Raw genomic sequence first — 18778 nt, forward strand, 5'->3', positions numbered from 1 at the left:
GTTGGGTAGGTAAACTGGTTTCTCCAAGCTCTATCCTGTATCCTGCGTACCGGAAAATTGTTTATTTAAACAGGTGCATATATATGTTTCGAGTGGCCTAGTAGTCATTGAAAGCTCATTCGTTTTTTTTACAACAAAGGGTACGCTTATCTGCTTTAATGAATAGCAGTAGTGAACTACAGTGCTGTTGTTCTGAGCCTGCTATGAGGGCGTGGAAAAAAATAGTTCGCCGATCAAAGGCTAGGGATTTCATGGGTTCGTTTTTACCAAACTTCGCGTCTCGCCCTAATTATTTATTCATTTTCATCAATACTACACGACACGCAGTACTTTAATACCATAGCTAGCAGATATCTTTCAAACTTCTAAGGACTAGGGACAAGGATTGCTCAGTATATTGGTTAATCTTTATTTTTAAAATTTGTGTAGAGCAATTATAATAACGTACATGGTCATGTTTCATTGGGACAAAGCTGAAAAGCACGGGCGCCCAGGTTACCTTTACCGGTGCATCTGGCCGTGACCACGAGACACATTGCATCGTGGGCTTCCGACTATGCGAACGAAATCTAATGGTAAAACTTTGTGTCAAACATAGTTGTATTATAACAATTAGTGAGCTTAGCAAAAAAGAAAAGCATTCAGCTTCGTCTGTCCCAGTCAGAGCAAACTTTACTGCGAGTTCCCGGTGTTCGAAATCTAGTTCTTGAGAGTGGAATCCGCAGATACAGTGGCATAAAACTAAAATAGATTTTTCATTAATCATCGTGTAGCGTCTATACAGAACCACATAGTAAAAGGTCAAGACGTAGCTAAGGTGCAAGCTTTGCAGAAAAATACATGAACACACCTCTTACTTCCATCGCGGTTGGTCTACTCTGTCAGGGCCTAAGGTCGACCCGAAGTCTAAATCTCAGTGGATAGAGGGTGAGCGTCAAGAGTAACAGGTAGTTTATAAGAAAGTTGTCAGATCAGAAGTAGGACTAAGTCAATATGTCGAGGTTCAACACTTTCTCAAACGTTCTCGATGTATAAGTTGGTGGGCATTTTTCTGGAAGACAAAAAAACACACTTTTTTTTCATAACTTTCCAAATTGATTGAGGTATTCCTTTCCAATTCAGATTTTCTGATTAGATAAAGTTTTTTCAAATAACACTTTACACTATTAGTGTAGATCTCAAAAAGTAACTTACTTTATAATTTAATCTGATTACCGAATCTAGATCGTTCTAGCCTGCAAAAATCGTATAAAAGGCAACCCACCAATTCTGTCACCACTGAAGCAGTTCGTCAGCCTTCTGAGCGCGAGTATAGAGCTGCTGGTTTGCGGATTTTTCCTGAGAAGACTGCCCAGAGCAGCTAGTACATAAAACCAGCCCACTACTGACCTAAACATTTTTTTTCCTATCCCAAGTCGATGGAAACGTCATGCCAACGTTTGGGCGATAGTTTCGACGATTTACGCTTGTTAGTAAACAGAAAGCGTCCGAATGCCGTAAATACGAGATCTCTGGAACTGCGTGAGATGTGTACTCCTGTTGGATTGAATAGGCTTTTTGACATTTGCAAAAGACAATTCTACAGTGCGCGTAGAATTAACGATGAAAACGAGCTATAAGGAAAACCCAGTGCGAAATGACACTGTCGCTTGTGTTTTGTGTCCTCTTGTGCGGATGACGTCTGATCAGTTGATGGCAGTACAATTATTAAATCATAAGTCACACCACCTACCTGGTCAACAGTATAAAATTCTTAGAAAAAAGTTCAGCAAATTAAAGAGCGCCTCTGGTCCGGCAATTTGGTAGGCGTCGACAAATCCAAACGACAATGAGCAACTAGATTGCAAGTAGTATTCTATAAGACATTTCAAAAAAACAATGCTTATTATTAGAAAATTAAGGTACTCTAATAGCTGGAAAAGCGAATGCTTGCGTATATGCTCAAAAAAGTTTAATGTTGTTACGCCCAGTTTCCTAGACAAAGTCAAGCCAAATCTGTTAAGAAACTAAAACGTTTCCTAGTAAACATTTGGAACCTATCCATGTAACCTTTTACGATAGCTTTGATGAGTGTATGGAGCTTCATAGAGACTAAGTTTTTGAAAGTATCTTAAGGACCTAAATGAAAAGAGACTAGACTAGACGACAGTACCCGAATTCCAAAAAGAATAGTCATTCATCTGGGAACAAGTCGTATGACAGCATCGTAGCAAAAAAGGCTGCGAGAGACAAAGACCTCTACCGAGTTCAGGCACTTGGAAGAACTGTTGCAGTTTCCTTTTGATGAGGAAATCAGCAGCACAAACTTCAATTTTAGAACTTGCAATATAGAAACAAAAATCAAGCACACAGTACTATTTTGAAAAGAGGGAAAACGCAGAAGAGTTATGAGCAGAACTTGACATCGTCAACAAGATTCACTCTTAGCAATTTCATCATAGAAAACCTTCAAGCGGACAAGGACTAATAAAAATTACTGCAATGCAATAAAAATGCACTATATAAATTTTATAGCATTGTATTATATTTAAAGTATATTTCCCTATCCAGTTTTGTTACCTGTTAATGGCATTCAACACATCGATAAATTAATATTAACGAAATATATATCCGTGCTGCATATTAAACTGTCACCCGTATCAATGCTTTAGTCACGGACGCGGTAACTGTTTTCTGTCATCTAATGGCTTAATACTTATGTTTAACAACTGCATGCCTGTTAAGTATAATAGAATTATTATCGTAATGCTTGCTAGTCCACTTGCGACAGAATTTTCCGATGAACTGATCGAAATGTTGAAAGTCGAATAGAAACGAAAGTTTGAATTTCTAGAAGAAACCCTATATATTATTGGCTCTGACGTTCGAGACACGCTAGACAATATTGCCTAGCCGAACCGAAGAGCCTCTAAACCAAACTCTTGAGAGAACCCAAGTGTATGATCCCAGTCTTAGTATTACTCATGCTAACCGTCTGAGAAGTTTAAGTGGATGGCGACTTTGTAGTTCAGCAATTTAGGCTGAGGTCGTCAACGTCACGAAGTTACGCAATCAGAAAGTATGCGGCCCTGACTGAATCCGTAGAGAACACAGCAAAGAGACTATAACTTCTGCGTATTTTGAGACGAGCCTGTTCAACGCTAGCTTGGATGAGGGGAAAATTTCATAAGTTTGGAGAGGCTGCATAATACCCGTTATCATAAAAAGTAGGAGAAACTCGAATGATCTAATATTTTTCATGAACAAAATTGAAGAAATGCTGCGTCATCAAAACCATCCTTTTACTCCACCTTTGTTGACTTCTAGGCTGCGTTTGATTACGGGTTAAGAAGCATCCTAACAAAGCTGACACAGTAACGGGTGTTACTCACGGTACTTGGGTTGCTGAAAGACATCCTTCAGAGAAATTCTGTTATAATCGTAGATAATGGAAAGGGTCGTCGTCAGGCAACAGGTCTGTGTAAAAGGACAACCAAGGTGTCTTAGTATTTTCAATCCTCATTAGCGATGTGCCCTCACTAGTCATACAATAGCAGTCTTTTATGAAGTTTATTGTTAATCTTGTCTCGTAATGTGCAGCAAAAGCGAACTCCGCCCACAAGAAACTGTACTAACACTGCAAAACCATGTCAGAGAATGAAGCGTTCAAATATAAAGAAAAGTTATAAATTCCAAGAGAAGAGGCTGGTTTATAAGTGTTGATTTGTTTCATTTGAACGGGGAAGTCTGAAGATAATTAACTCTTTCACGAACCTCGGGTACCTCGTACCTCAATAACATGTAAAAGCTGTTTCATAACACACATCGAGAAGAGTCAGGAAGGCAACGGTAACAGTAGTCACTATTGAAAATCTATGAAAGCAGTCGGTGCTTACCGCGATCAAACTGTTTAATTTAAAGATCGCATCGACTGCCACTTATGGTATTCAAATCGGCCGAACAATTTAACGATGAAAAATAAAATGAAGAGATTTGAATATGATAAATAGAATTAAACCTGCGTTACTGAAGTTAACACTTGGTTTTTGCACTTTATTTCGAAGTCACCTTGTGTATCTGCTGGCCGGGATTACGAAGAGACACGGGGATAAAAAAAACACATCGCTAGCGATGACTGATGATGATTGGAGATAGCGGGACCAGTAGAAGTAATCGTTACATTATTAGCTAACCAGGATAGCACTATACAGATTTCATCATTTGAAATGAGAAATCCAGGGATATAGAAGCTAGGCCAGAAATGCAGTTTTAAATTTTGTAAAATCATGTGCAATGTATATTACTCTGGGCAATGCACCCAAATCAGTACGTCCCTATCTCAAATACCTTGTTTTTCAAAATGAGATCAAAATTTCAACAACGTTATAGTTACGTACATCCGGACATTGGTACCGATTTTATATTTATGTGTTTATACGAATGGTCAGACTATCCTGAACGGCTATCAACATAAGGTAGTTAAGATAGTCAGATTTTACTAAATGTATATTCATGCATATGTGAAATAGTAATAAAAAGTTATTTTACAAAAGATTTTTCTATCAGAAATTGAGGTGCGAAACTTACATAAAAATTACAAACAAGGTGGCTAAGGTGAACAATAACCTTTGATGACATCACGAAGCGTTTAGTCAATAGTAAAACCAAGAAAATAGCGTAGAATAACAAGCGATATTTTTTATATAGCTAATAGGTTTACGTTAAAAAGCACACGCTATCCGTTTATATCTCATTCTAATTATGCTGCCACACCTAGCCTAACGTATCATACGAACTAAATACAGTTACCTCCTTGTAATTATCTTTCGATTCCTAATCCCTCACATTTTTGCAGTTATTTCATCACACCGTTCTAACATGAACAGATCTTATTCGTTTCATGCCATAGATTGATTGCAGACCTGCAGCTTTACAGTTATCCGGCTACAAGTCAACTCAGGTCCTGCAGCATTAATTCCGTTAACTCGTAACAGCTGTCCTATTACGAGATTCTATTCCTTAGATCTAGTCAATCGATACCCTGCTTCAGGTACCTCGCAAAAAAAACACTCCTCCAATCCAAAAATATCATTCAAGGGTCGAGAATATCGTTTGTATCTCACCTATGCTGAACAATGCCAACAAAATCACCATTTCGCGACCAAAAGGCGTAAATGATAAACAACGAAGTATGTCCATTTCGTGGAGCTAGGAAAAACAGACATCTTTTTCATTTACATTTATAAGAAATTTTCGATGGTTGTTGAACAAATCGTTGAAAATGGCCAACTTCCCTAACTTGCCGCTCTATGGGAGAAAAATACTACCTTTGGAAGAACATATGTATCTGAACACAAGTACTTTTTGTTCGTTGTTAATGCTTACATTTTTGTTTACTTACTTCTATATATACCTTTGTATGTTCGTTAAATTCGTTGTGCAATGAATGAAATTTTATCTTAAATTTAAACAAGAGTCTACTATCATAAAAAGCTTCAGATGAACAGGAACTGCATTTTAAACACCTACTCTATTATGCCTTTTGCCTAGGTCAAACGGCTACCAAAATAGCCGGGTACGGCGAGAGTTTTATAGAAAGAGGATTGCTTAAAACTGCTATAAAAGGTTTAAGGCCAGCATCTTTGAACCGAAGGGCGTACCCCGCCCCGCTCGACCATCTAGGGTCGCTGAGGACCAATTGAAGACACTTTTGAGAAAAGACAAAAAAATTCTGAATTAGGCGAGAAAATGGACTGTAGACATATGAATATGGACAGGCACCGTAAACGGGAATTATTAAAACAAAATGAAGAGTTTCAGTGCCTCATGAGCTGAGTGAAAATCACAAAGGAACATGAAAGCGGCCTTTCAGCATCTCACTCGAGACTGAGCGACACGCAGCCACCATGGCAGCCGCTGAGGAGATGTGGTTTCTCTACGCCGCTACAAAATAAAAAAAAGAATGCAAAACTTCGTGAAATATGTCTAAGATCTTTTTTCCAAAACCCGTCTGCTTAGATTTTGAGCTAACCCGTTTGGGCTAACATAATACAAGTATCAAGGAACTTGGTTTCCGAGCTAGATTCGCGAGAAACCATTGCCCGTTTTCTGTACATCGCTGCCCTCTCTGACTTATATATATAATATTATATCCCATCTCTAAGACATTTACCGACTACGTCAACGTGAGTTCACTATCATTGCAAGGTTTACTCCCGAACCAACCCCTCGAGCAGATCGTGAGATGACCTTGTACGGGCACAATTTAATTACTCACTAAGTACGCTAATGATTGCACGGCCTTTGCACTCTGTATTTCCCGACAGCTTCCTTAAAGGGAAGAGCTCCTATCTCGCTTACGCTATTTCCTTTTATCCCTTGCATTTGTGCCCTTTTTCATTCATCCTCTTCTACACATCAGTCATTTTCACAATTGTTTCCAACTGGTCCCGCAACATAAAGATGAATGTCGGGAGCACAATTCGTGCGTACAACTTAAGATCAACCATGCCATTTCCAGAATTACGTTCACGCTTCTGTCTGAGGCCTCTTCCAAAATTTTTTTTCCATTTTGTTGAATTGGCAGAGTGATTCGCTCTACCACGGTCCTAGCAGTAGGGATTCTTTTTGCATGTTTTGGTTCCAATCCCAGTTGCTTGCATCGCGGCAATTTTTCATCGTTACGACGTAATCAGAGCATTCGAAAGTTTTATATCTGATCCCTTTTTAGCATAAACACGGAACGGAGACTAACTCGATGATCTAATGGGCGCCATCTTGGACTCCGCATGAAGATTCTATTGGCGGCTGCGCAGCCCCTAACCTGAACCATAGAAAACCACCGTCCAATACTGCGGTTATAGGTTCGTTTACGACGAAATTATTTTTTGCTTATTTCAGTAGCCATAGAGTTCTCGTCCTTATTTGTAATTTCTTGTAGGTTTCTACCTGACAATTTGTTTCAAAAAGTAGTGTCGACATGCGCTGGTAGACCTGCTGTTCCCTCAAGAATTTCGACGAATACTTGCAAAGCACGGGATCGGGTGTCTTTTACTTTAACTTTGACGTCACCGTTTCTCACTGTTGGTTCCTGTGGCAGTGACTTTTTACTGCGCTAGGTCAACGCCCTGTTGTACTTTAGTGTTGCCAAAAAAGTGCCTTTTATTAACGATTCCCTGAGTTATGTACATTACGCTGTGTTTGCTAATGCACCGGTAAGTTTATTGCCTGCAGGCGATATTGTATATGCCCATACACCAATATTTGGTAACACAGAAGCTGTTTCCAGTACTATAGAGCAAGCGATAGTTTTACTGCTGTTTTAGTTACGCATTTAATAGAGAAATACGTATTTGTATAACGCTTTCACTTCTAAATATTCAGTTTTTGGATGTTACATCGCTTCGGATATTTTATTTATGGACGTTTTATTTCGATTAATCTACGTGAAGGGCTTATTTGTTGTATACCAAGATTACTAAAATTTATTAGGTGCTTAATTGGTTAGTAATCACGAGTTCTTATTTGATTAGCGTGCCGTATCCGTAAATATTGGGCAGATCCTACTCTGAAACAGAGTGACCGAAGTTTTTCAAATACTGTGTCAAAGTTTCAAGTCGGCTTGGTTGGTCTGTGATTCTTTGTGTATATAAAATTTCTGTTTTTATAGTAACGATATCGAGTCTCATTTTTTAATTCCCCCTTTATCGTGAAATCTTCTTCTTGTATGTATGGGTTCATCATAAAGTAAAAGGTTTGATGCGTAGCTTATGTCCGAATACACAAACTTAATGAGCATGGTATGTTGCAGCAAAGCACTAGTAATGAAAAGTTTCCTACCCCTCTTAGGTTTTGCCAATGCCCGTGTCAGGGTGTTGGCAAACCGTTTTGTTCATTTGTTCCATTGTGGATAAAAGGGATTGACTGAAAACATTTGACTCAACATTCACCACAAAATATCTTGAATGCCCTCGCAGTAAATTATGATCTTCTGGTTAGAGAAACATTCATCCAAACATTTCAGTTGTACGAACTGTCGTTGAGTTTATCTCTAGAATTTCTGGCCATTTCATGCATGCACCCCCCCCCCCTCCAGCAACAAAGTACATTTTCTTATTTATTATACTTACATATACGCATCGTTGCATTCTCTGACCATTTGATTTTTTGTTTTTGGAAGACGAATTTTGTGGACTGCAGAAACGAAAATTCAAGAACAAATGTAAATCATTTACTTCTTCAGATGCTGATATAGCTTTGATGATATTCTACCTTATCTGAATCAAGACTTCTGAATTAATCTTAATTGTTTGGTTTCAGATTGTAAAAGAAGATGTGTAGAAGAGCACGCTTCGAGTTTCAGTTTGAAAACGAAATCAGCTATTCTCTAGAAAAACATTCTCGGTATTTTATCGTATTATTTGAGATTATTTCATAGGAAATATGTAAGTATAAGAAGCATATAAGAAATGTATAAGGTTAATTAGGTACGTACACGTCCCTAATAGGTCCGATGTCATAGCATCCATGATATGGTTACAACAACAAGAATTATATTCCTACAATTAGAAAAGCAATCCTATAATTTGTACAAACCTTCTAGCGCTTTTATTATTAAGCACTACTTTCAAAGATCGTCGATTTCCAACTAAAGATATGCTTCGCTTAGATCGATTTAAGAAAAATATTGGTCTCCATTTACTTCAGAAAAAATGGGATGGGCATCGGGTTGTGGGGATCAAAAAGTGCTTCGTTTAGCCTAATGCTATATTCAGCACATAAATGTATTTAGCTTGATTCCTTCTGGATCACAGCGATAGATACTGCATAATCGGAACATTCTATCTTTGTTAACACGCCAAGACTGACAAGGCCTTCCATTTCTCTGGCTTAGGTAAAGAATAGTAAGACACAGAAATTAACATTGAGGGAGAATTTTGCTTTATATGCATTGATGCTCTTATTTCTGCGCAGTGTCTTCGTAGGAAATGAAGTTTGCAATTCTTTTATTCATGTGTCTTTTTTTTTGTTATTCGTGAAGAAGTTAAATACTTTATACGGAACTACCGGTCCTCCAAAGTGCCTCATCTTTCTATGACCATGCTGCATCTCAAGAAGCTCTGTTTTTGGTTCAGTTCCTAGCCTCAGCATGAACGTAATGAATCGTTCGCTACATCTATATTGCCTTATTTATTTATATGCATATATATAGTGCAATTGGATTCATGCAGGTGTGATCATATCAAGATCTCCCAATCTTTAGCAGTTATTATTTTAAAAGCCAACTCCTATTTTTGGATGCAAGTTGTTTCACGATATACTCGGGGTGTATCAGAACTTCGTGCTGTCGTGGCCTGTAGTTTCACGCATTGAATAGTTCGTCGACTTATATCCTACCGACTTATACCTTGATTTTTCCATCGCGCCTCTTTCTTGCGACCTTTTATGACATATTGTATACGTATGTTTTTTGAAAAAAAATTTCTATTTCCAATGTAAACCACTACATCAAGTACGATGTATCGTCGGGGATTTTATATTGTGTGTTTTAGATCTAACATTTTAACGTCTGAAGTCGTTATAAGATTTCGAATTGTTTTAGCTACTTTCGTTACCTTATTTAGTGCTCTTAATTAAGAACTTATCGTGAAGGTGAAGGCCTTCACCTGTTGGATACTTTTGTTGTACGCCAGGTCTATAGCAACACTCTTCTAAGTATTTGATTGCGACCTAACGGATATCGTCGTGATCAAAATGATAGTTCACAACAAAATATTAGACATTTCATTTAATCAGCAGTTATGTTGATCATCTTAGCCAGCTTATGTCTCTTTTAAGATGTCTGTCTAAAATGTTCCGCCGTTATGATCGTCGCAACAAAACTGCAAGTAACGATATCTGTGAACAAACTGACAAGCTAGTTGCCCAAGGAACTGCAATAACACTTCTTTGACCTCCAGTTATATAGCTGAAGGGACCGTTTTGATGGTATGTATGACTTCAATTATTCCCGAACTTCCGCATCAAGCTTTGAAAATATGAATGAATTTTATCGACGTTAGAGAGATTATAAAAACCCTATTTCATGATGTCCTCACGTCGATTAAACCATTTTTCGAATGTAAGATTATCTTCCTGGACATACGCAACAAAAAGGGAATGCACAATACGAGTTATTGCGAATTTTTCGGCGTCGGATGAGCTAATGACGTTCTCGAGTTATTCTGTAGGAATTCTGCTAAGGTGTCTTTCATAGTTTCACTTCTGCTGTAATTGAGGTGTTCTAGTGTTGAAGTTATTTACAGTTATTTTGTATCATCGCCTGAAGCAGTTTGTCGATCTGGTTTGGTAATAAAATTGAAGTGCCCGTCTTTTGTACTTATGTGTGAGTCCGTCAGTCGTTCATGGCCAATTGTTGTATATGCCTGTAGATTAGTTTTTGCCTATATACAAAGTTCATTTTCAGCGTTGCGCGGCGATTGCTATACTGCTGATTTTATCAGCAATAATATAATAAATACATATTTACTATGTAAATATTACATGTAATAAAAAAATACATATTTACATGAAAAACGCAATCTGTATGTGCTTATTGTTAGCTATCATGCACAGTATCGGTTTAAGAGACCCATTACTCCCAGTGCTCTTTCATGGGTGTAGGATCCGGCCTTTGAACACCCATCTGAAGAACGCACCTGTTGAAACCTATGAGTCCATCTTCTCTAACTTATTGTATAATTAGAACATCAATAGTCTCACTAGCTCCTCTGGGCCTCCTTTCAGCCCACTGAACTCGGAGGCGATGTCAGTTTAAACCTTATCATCCTTCTCATCTTTTTATCTGACAACCAACACGCAAAAAGGATTGGCAATTCGAAATTGAAATACGATCATGTTGTAACCCAATATGCTTTCTCAGACTATCTCCTCTGATTCGCACTTATTAATCTTCATCCATATCTCTTTCGTATCAGCAAGGCCTGCGATGTGTTTAAGTGTAGGTTGAATCCCAGAGTCCGCCTTTTTCCTCAAGAAGACACAGCGTTTTTGTAGTTTGTGCATGACCGTTTTGGTCGCTAGTTGAAAGTCCGACTAACCTTTGCAATTTTTACCACTACTTTCTTAACATTACCGTACGGGGTTCTTGGCGACTAGTTGTTGACCTCATCCATTCCTATTACGTAGCAATCCAACTGATCTCCGTTAGTATTAGGAAAAGCCAAAACACAGTCTACTTTTCCTTTCGCGTGCCTTTATGTTTCTCCTCTTAAAGAAATGTTGTATAAACTGCATTTCCATCAGATGCAGCATATCCCCTACCGAGAACATTCATATTCGATCCTTGCAACAATCAAATACTTTAGGCTGCTTTGGTCTTCCATCTCGGGGTTACGTTATGCACGTAGAAATGTCCTCCAGTCGTTGACCGTTTGAACCACAATGTTAGCGCCAAAATTTCGTTGCTTCAAAGTCGCTCCCCGTGCATTGGCTGACTGTGTTTTCAGTTTGGCAAACCGATTCGAAACAGCGACCATTTACTATAAGGCTCTAAGAAGACTACTGTAAGACAAACTATTTAGAACAATACATGTAATTTCCTTAGTTCGCTTTGTTTAATGCTGGTAGACGTAAGACCGTGGAGATTGGCCTTAGGTTCGGACCGCATCTCTGCATGCCTACCCGGCAGCTATAACGCAGGGCATTCACCATTCTGCAGTGGCAAAAAGAATATCGGCAGATCAGCTGTTTTCGTGCTTTATGTCCAAACGGAATCACTGAATCACTATTCTTCTTGTGAGGCACTGAGGCACACAGGCTAAAGGCAGGGACAACTGAAATTTCACTAATTTTCGAAAACGCTGAGTTAACGTGATCGTCCTCTGCTAAACCGAAACTAGAAGTTTGACGGATATGAACTGATCAATTTTCTCGAGACACATACAAATCGAAACTGTATTTCATGAATCCCCAATAATGTCAACAAAAGCCACCCGCATTCAATGTTGTATGCCTACTAAAGCTTGAAAAATAAACAACTTTGCAGCATAAGTATTTCACGAACTCTTAATAGTTGTTGAGCAATTTGCAAAAAATTATTTGTCAGAATTAAAGTTATGCCTCATAGGAAAATGAAACTTCATTATGGAACAAGTAGCCGTCTAGTTCGACAATAATTTCAAGCGTACGTATCACTTCATCCTATGATGAAACTTTCAGCTCATGATGAAACAGCATTCCTGATGCGATCCACGTTGCACGATCATCTCGGCTCAGATAAAAACGAACATGGATAGACAAACAAAAGATAAACAAAGATATGGGCTCAGTTTTAGTAGTACAATGGAAATAGACAGGTAAATGTTTTTCATATTTACAAGTCGGATGTGAATGAGCGCAATCTTCCATTATTCTGTATGGTTTTTATACACAGGGCACAAAAATAGCTATGCGTACATTGAAGCCACTAGCACAGGTCACACATATTTATACCCGATATTTCATCGATCCTAGTAACTTTTTGTGGATTTCAGATAAATTTGGACAAGAGTGTAGATGTCACAATCTCGTTTAATTAGCGCAAAAACCGCGGTAGATAAAGGTCATCTTTTTGTTGTATTTCGAAATATAAATAAATTGAAGAATGCAAATTGTAATGCTTTATGTTAATGTTAAATAGGCGATAGTTAGCTAGAATATAATGTCGGTTTTTATGGTTACGAATTTTAAACTTTACCTATTTTGTCTTCGTGGCAATCCCTCTTGGAACACAACCATTAGACAACTCGAAAACTTGAGCGGTACCGGCGCAGGGTGGCTACCAAAAGAGAAGTTTTTTGGGTGAGCTAAAGGCGTTCCGCAATGTATTAAATGTGGCTAAGATACCTCATAAATATTCCTTTGTCGACTTCCAAAATAATTTCTTTCTGATGATTGGCAATAAACGAAACCCACTAAGAAATTAATTCCTTGCATGACTTAGCTTAGACATGCTTACCTGTTTACTTGATACAGCGGCACAGGCAACTAGTTTTTTAAGAGTAATAATGTTGAAAAAATTTTAGCGGTTACGAAAGAAATTGTTATCAAATCTCACAATAAATGGAAACTTAAATGAGACACCCTAAACCATTTGATCACAAGCCATTACCCCACTACAATGCAGGCTTATTTTTAAATCGCGGAATTAAACGTTCTCTATGTAGCCCTCTCACTCTGATTTACACTTTATGCTGCGCAGTTTTACTTAATTTGATAATTAAGTAAAAAATTGCATGCAATATTTCGCCATTTCACATTTCTGCAGCTACCAAAGAAAATAACACGTATATTTCAGTTAACTGTTTATTTATTATTACAGAGAAACCCACGTAGCCCTGTACTTACAACATAATAAGTAGGAAAACATACGTCATACAAAGCCGTACAACCAAAAGGAGCCAAAGGATTTAATTTCAAATTCTCTGTTTTAGTTCTGGCAGTTAAGAAACAAAATTGGAGCTTAAATTGCCATACCATGTTAACATTAATAGCGCGCTTCGTTTGTTTTAGGAAGGGATACTCAGACAGAACCATATTTCTCATATTCATTCAGTCGCTTTTTTTGGCACAATTTCTCTCCAATATCAATTCGATGCTCGTTTCGTCCTTCTGCATCGCCTTCTCTGCGTTCGCACCCAACAATTGCAACTGCGATCGTTGTAAACTTCAATAAGTACTATTATATAACAACACAGATACATGCGAAGGATTACTGTTTGTGATACCTATGGCACCGGCAAGAATAGGTGAGTGGGAAGCGGCGAAAGTATGGTAACAAATTCGTAAAGGTGAAGTTCTAATCGCACCTAATTTAGGCCGCAGCGTAAGTTAGAACTTAGCTTATAGCACAAATGGGCACAGTTCTTCTTGATATGCTGCGCTATTTGGAAAGCTTACGTTATCCCCGACGGTTGCGTTGGCCGAATTTAATACGCTACGGTCTATTTGCATAGTTGCAAACTGAGCGAATAATGGCGTACAACATTTGTTATTACTTGACTACAGCAAGATCAATTATATAACAGAAAATATAGATCTAGTAATGCACTACTTTACAGTTCCGTGTAAACTTTGTGATTTACATCGCAACAAGTTTCAGACATTTTGGATATTTTGGTATAGATAGATTGCTACCACTCCAAGTGTGTAAGTACCGAAGAGCGGATCATTTAGAAACTAAACTTAGATATTTAATAGTTCTAAATATATTTAATAATTCTAAGCCAAAAAAGGACATATCATTTGACCTGAAATAAAATTGAAGTTTTCATCATTTTCTATGGTTTCTAAACTAACAAACCAGAGAGTAATGGTCTTATATACATAATATTAAGTTTTAACGGTAGTTCTTCATCGATGTCGTCCTATTTATTATGCTAGAACTGTTGTATCGTATACACTCTATCAAAAAGTTGCCTGCTGCAATAGCTTACGTCAAAAAAAGTACGGTCACTTTGTTAGTAATCGCAGGAACAAATTTGTGCAATAAAAAGGGCAATAAATATATTAATGCATGCTTTAAAAAGTTGATTTTTACAACAGACATAATAAAGTAAAGAATTCTAAAACGTGTTTGCCAGATGTGGATCCACAACAGTTCTTTCGTCAGGGGGGCATTCTCTGTAAAGTTAACTAATTGTACTTCTTTTTTTTACTTTCTTTTTTTAACACGACACTTACGTACATCAAAATTGATTCCTTATTCTAAAATATTCGCTGTTGCGGTGCATACCTTTGCGCGTAATTTGCAAACATAAATGTAATTGTGACAACGAAAGCAACTGCAATTGGTGAATTAGATTAGTTGCTGGTAAGCATCATACAAATATCACACGTTTTCGTCGACTTTAGAGAGTACCCTTACCCACTACTTGTATGTTCAAAGTTTGGGAGCAAGACATCAATTCTCGTTGTGTAAGTTTCATCTTTCTTTTTATCTTGTGTCGGTCTGCGATTGGCCTTATGATACTAGAACATTCTTCATTTCCAGTAAGTGCCCTCAGGATTCTGCTCATCGTTTCACAATAGTTCTTCCTATAACTGTGAATTTTACACAAAAGCATATTCGACAACATCAATACAGTGACAAGCCATCCAATTTATTTGCACATGTAATATATAGTCCCTTTAAGGAAACCTCGAAGCGTCGAGTTTCTCTGTTGAGCTAAAAATTATATAAAAAGCTAAAGCTGGGACTTGATAAAATAACTGACAACAGGACAGGGGATATACTCCCTTTAGAAGTGCAGAGTTCGGAAAGCAACTGAAACTAACAAATAAGCGTTAATAAGAAAAAAATATAATTTATAGAATAGTACCTGACGTTGAGTAACATTAGGTAATATGAATCGCGATGCGAAAAAGAACAACTGGAGAGCGTAGTCCCATTCACGGGTATACGTAAGCTGAAAACAATAGTAGAAATTGACTATAGTAGGCATTCTTGTCTAGCTGACATTGTGACGACACGTAGGGGATCAAGAATAAATAGCATTGGAGTCCTACTTCCTCCATGAGTCAGCAAAACGGATAAATCGAATCTGCTTATATATACGAGACGCCGCTACTACCAACTAAACTTCTTCACCAAGAAACCATTATATTGACGAAAGGAATTTTGATCACCACTGGCAGATTGAACGCCGAATGCTGTTAAACCATAGTAAGTTTATTTTGACAGACAAGGAAGTAAGCAAAAGCGTATGTCGTAAGGTTCACCGGTAACTAGATTCTTAATCAGTCCTCAAGAAACCGAAAATTCATTCTTTTGGACTCGTTTTTGCGTTCTATTCGATCGCGTAATTTCTAAATGTAATCACCGCATAACATTATGATTCAATTTGCTAGCAGTTTACGTACTTACTAAATGAACATTTGCTCTTCAATGTAATAAAAAAGCCCTTATCGAAAATAGTAGCAGCTAGCTTAATCAGGCAAATTCTACTCAGGAACCGGTTACAGTTGGACGATCGCTGTTTAGCAAAATATTTATACTACAATCACAACACCTAAATTCTGTTTCATGCTTTACAGATATTTAAAAAAAGAAGACCTTTTAAAAAGCAAAAAAGGAAGCAATATTTCTATGTAAATTCAGTAAGAACCTCATATCTGCTATCCCATCTTTTGACGCATAAAGTCAGTTTACAAGATTACAGCGCCGCCATAATACATTAAACTAATTGAAAATCAGAGAATCATAACAGTTTTTTCCGTTTTTGCTTATTTCCATTTTTTCATAATATTTTAAAAAATGTTTAAATGCTGTCAAACTAATCTTGAGAGAATGTACCTAATGAAAGGAAGCAAAATTGCTGCGAGTGAGCGCCGTAAACTTTACTAACGAGTGCTGTTGGTTTCACTTGTAACAACCACGCTTGTAGGTATCGACAATCCATATGTTCGATGTTCACCTGCACCTTCCATCGGTAGAAAAAGGTAGACAAACGTTAGGGTGTCTCTCCGGAATCTTATCGTGGAACTAAGTTACACAGATTTAGCCACAATGCACGTGACTCTCAGGCAAAAGCTTCTCAAATATGTAAACTGTTCAACAGGAGGACCCAATTACCCATTTTAGAAACTTATTGCTTAAGACCCATCCCATACTGTGTAAACTGCATGTATACCATTTTAAATAATTCAAAGGGCTACCTAAGAATTACATAAGAATATGGGTAAAAAGCAATACGGCGGGCTCACGCTTTTAAAAGAGTCTCATGACAAAGACTACGAATATTGCCTAGTAAGAGTTACCAAAGATGCGATGAACTAATAGAGTCATCGTTAGACACTATTTCAGGTAAAAAAGATGAATGCCTAGCATAATATCTTATACCCATAATTCTTTGTAATACTTTGCTACAAGCAACAAAAGAGTACAAACACTGTTTACACTTCCACCTGTGTATAAAGCAAGATCAAATACAAAATCAATCACAACAAATTAAATCAGTATTTATAATGATCAGGCACTGCAAAGCTACCTAAGATCCGATCATAATCACTCCTCTTTTTTTTTCTAATCTATTTACGCTATTAAAAAGTTTCGTGAGTACGACATTTTCCAGTTTTTCAAAAGCTTGGAATTTGAAAGTGAAGACTTGACTTGTTTTAAGTGTGATCAATTCGCCAAACTTAAATTATCTAAAGCAACAATGTTTTCACTAATTACCTTCGGTATTTCGAACTTATTAATATAGAAAAGGCGAGAAGGAGCTGGAAATGAACTTTTAAGATGGCACACAGAATGCCTAAACTAGACCTAGGATTTATTCTAACTTCGGCGATCGCTATTGTAACTACCGGCGCCTGATGTATTTTCTCTGTCCTTCCATGTTTTGTTCTAAAGCACGTATTGCGACTTACTATATTGTCCAATAAACAGAAAATAGACTTTGGAGAGATATTTTATGAATGTCAGAAAAAGAAAATCAGGAAAAAAGTCATACAGTTGATAGTTTCAGGGAGAATTTGGGATAAAAATATACAGCGTCGAGTCCCTTAATTATTTTGATAAAAATATTTAGAGGAAAAATTGAAAATGTACTCAGATAACAAAACGTGCTTCATAGCAGCACTTTTCCTGGTGTCTAAAGTAATTTTATTGAATTTAACTTGTATTCGTAGTGACGTATACTTCCGATACACCTTTTTTAGGCGATTAACAAAGAAATTTTAATCTTTTTTTAATAAAAGCAAAAACATTCCTAACCACTTGCGTATTTGAACGAAAAAAATAAAATAGGATATTGCCAGTGTGTACTGGTTAGCGCGAACGAGTTTCTACGAACACCTTCATTTGGTATAATTATCTAGGCACTTCGTTTACTATTTAACATTAATTAATTCAGTCGGTAACAAGTTTTTACTCATTGGATATCACCTGAAAAGGCTTTGGGAAGGCACAGTGAACCTCGGATCTTGAGAGGCTTGCAGGCATAAATGATTAAAAGGTCGCTATGTCCATCCGAGACAACTAATATAACTTTATCAGAAAGGGAAAATCTAAGTCATGCATAGATAAACGATAAATATTTACATAAATGAACTTATTAATGAAATCTACTAACATTTCCATTTAAGATTTATCAAAACATGCCACACATGCTGATAGTATCCGAATCAGATTGTAACAAGACTTATGATTGTTACGGACATGATGTAAAGTCAAAAAATGTAAAAACACCTCTATGTTTATCATACTCCGCGCTAATGTATTTAAAGCGAAAATAACCTAAATAACAACAATACACATTTCGTGAAATACGTGTATAAAAATATGTAGCGCTTCGCACATGAAAAGTTGGTCTCCGAGCTCTCTGGATATTTTAAAATATAGAAAAAAGGATTTAGATGAATATATAAATACCAGTCTGAAATCGGGACTTCATGTATTGTGCAGGTTAGACGGCAATTCAACTATTGAGTAAGGCGCTTAGTCACAAGCTAATTCCACTAATTTACATGCTAGGGTGATGTAGTCCTACAAGATTATCTTGTAGTGGTAGTCTCAGTGCACTGGTGGTCTCAGATATGAGAAGCAAAAACGATAACAGCGTCAGCTGAACATTAACTAATCGCTGAAGAGAGGCTCTTTGAAACAACGGGGGCTGTCGTTGACATCAAAGGTAGCCTTTTTTTTTAGAAAGTATTAGCTAGGACCCAGTTTAAAGTTGTGAATAGTAGCGAAATTCTAAAGTGTTGCTGAATTATCGGACGATAACCTCATTTTTATTGAGTGGTGCTGCAAACAAAC

General features: G+C 37.3%; 1 protein-coding gene across 1 annotated transcript in view; it reads right to left on the bottom strand.

The window, feature by feature from the left end:
- Nucleotides 1–18778, bottom strand: part of LOC111250114 (uncharacterized) — a 67506-nt gene that overhangs the window by 7603 nt on the left and 41125 nt on the right. Inside the window, exons 2-3 of the mRNA XM_086987191.1 lie at nt 16365–16439; nt 15339–15425 (exon numbers count right to left, since the gene is read on the bottom strand). Coding sequence (XP_086843317.1) covers nt 15339–15425; nt 16365–16418 — 141 coding nt within the window. The 5' untranslated portion in view covers nt 16419–16439. The remainder of the gene's footprint in view (nt 1–15338; nt 15426–16364; nt 16440–18778) is intronic.

Source organism: Varroa destructor, unplaced genomic scaffold (genome assembly GCF_002443255.2).
Source record: "Varroa destructor unplaced genomic scaffold, Vdes_3.0 BEIS01000004.1, whole genome shotgun sequence".
NCBI lineage: Eukaryota > Metazoa > Arthropoda > Arachnida > Mesostigmata > Varroidae > Varroa > Varroa destructor.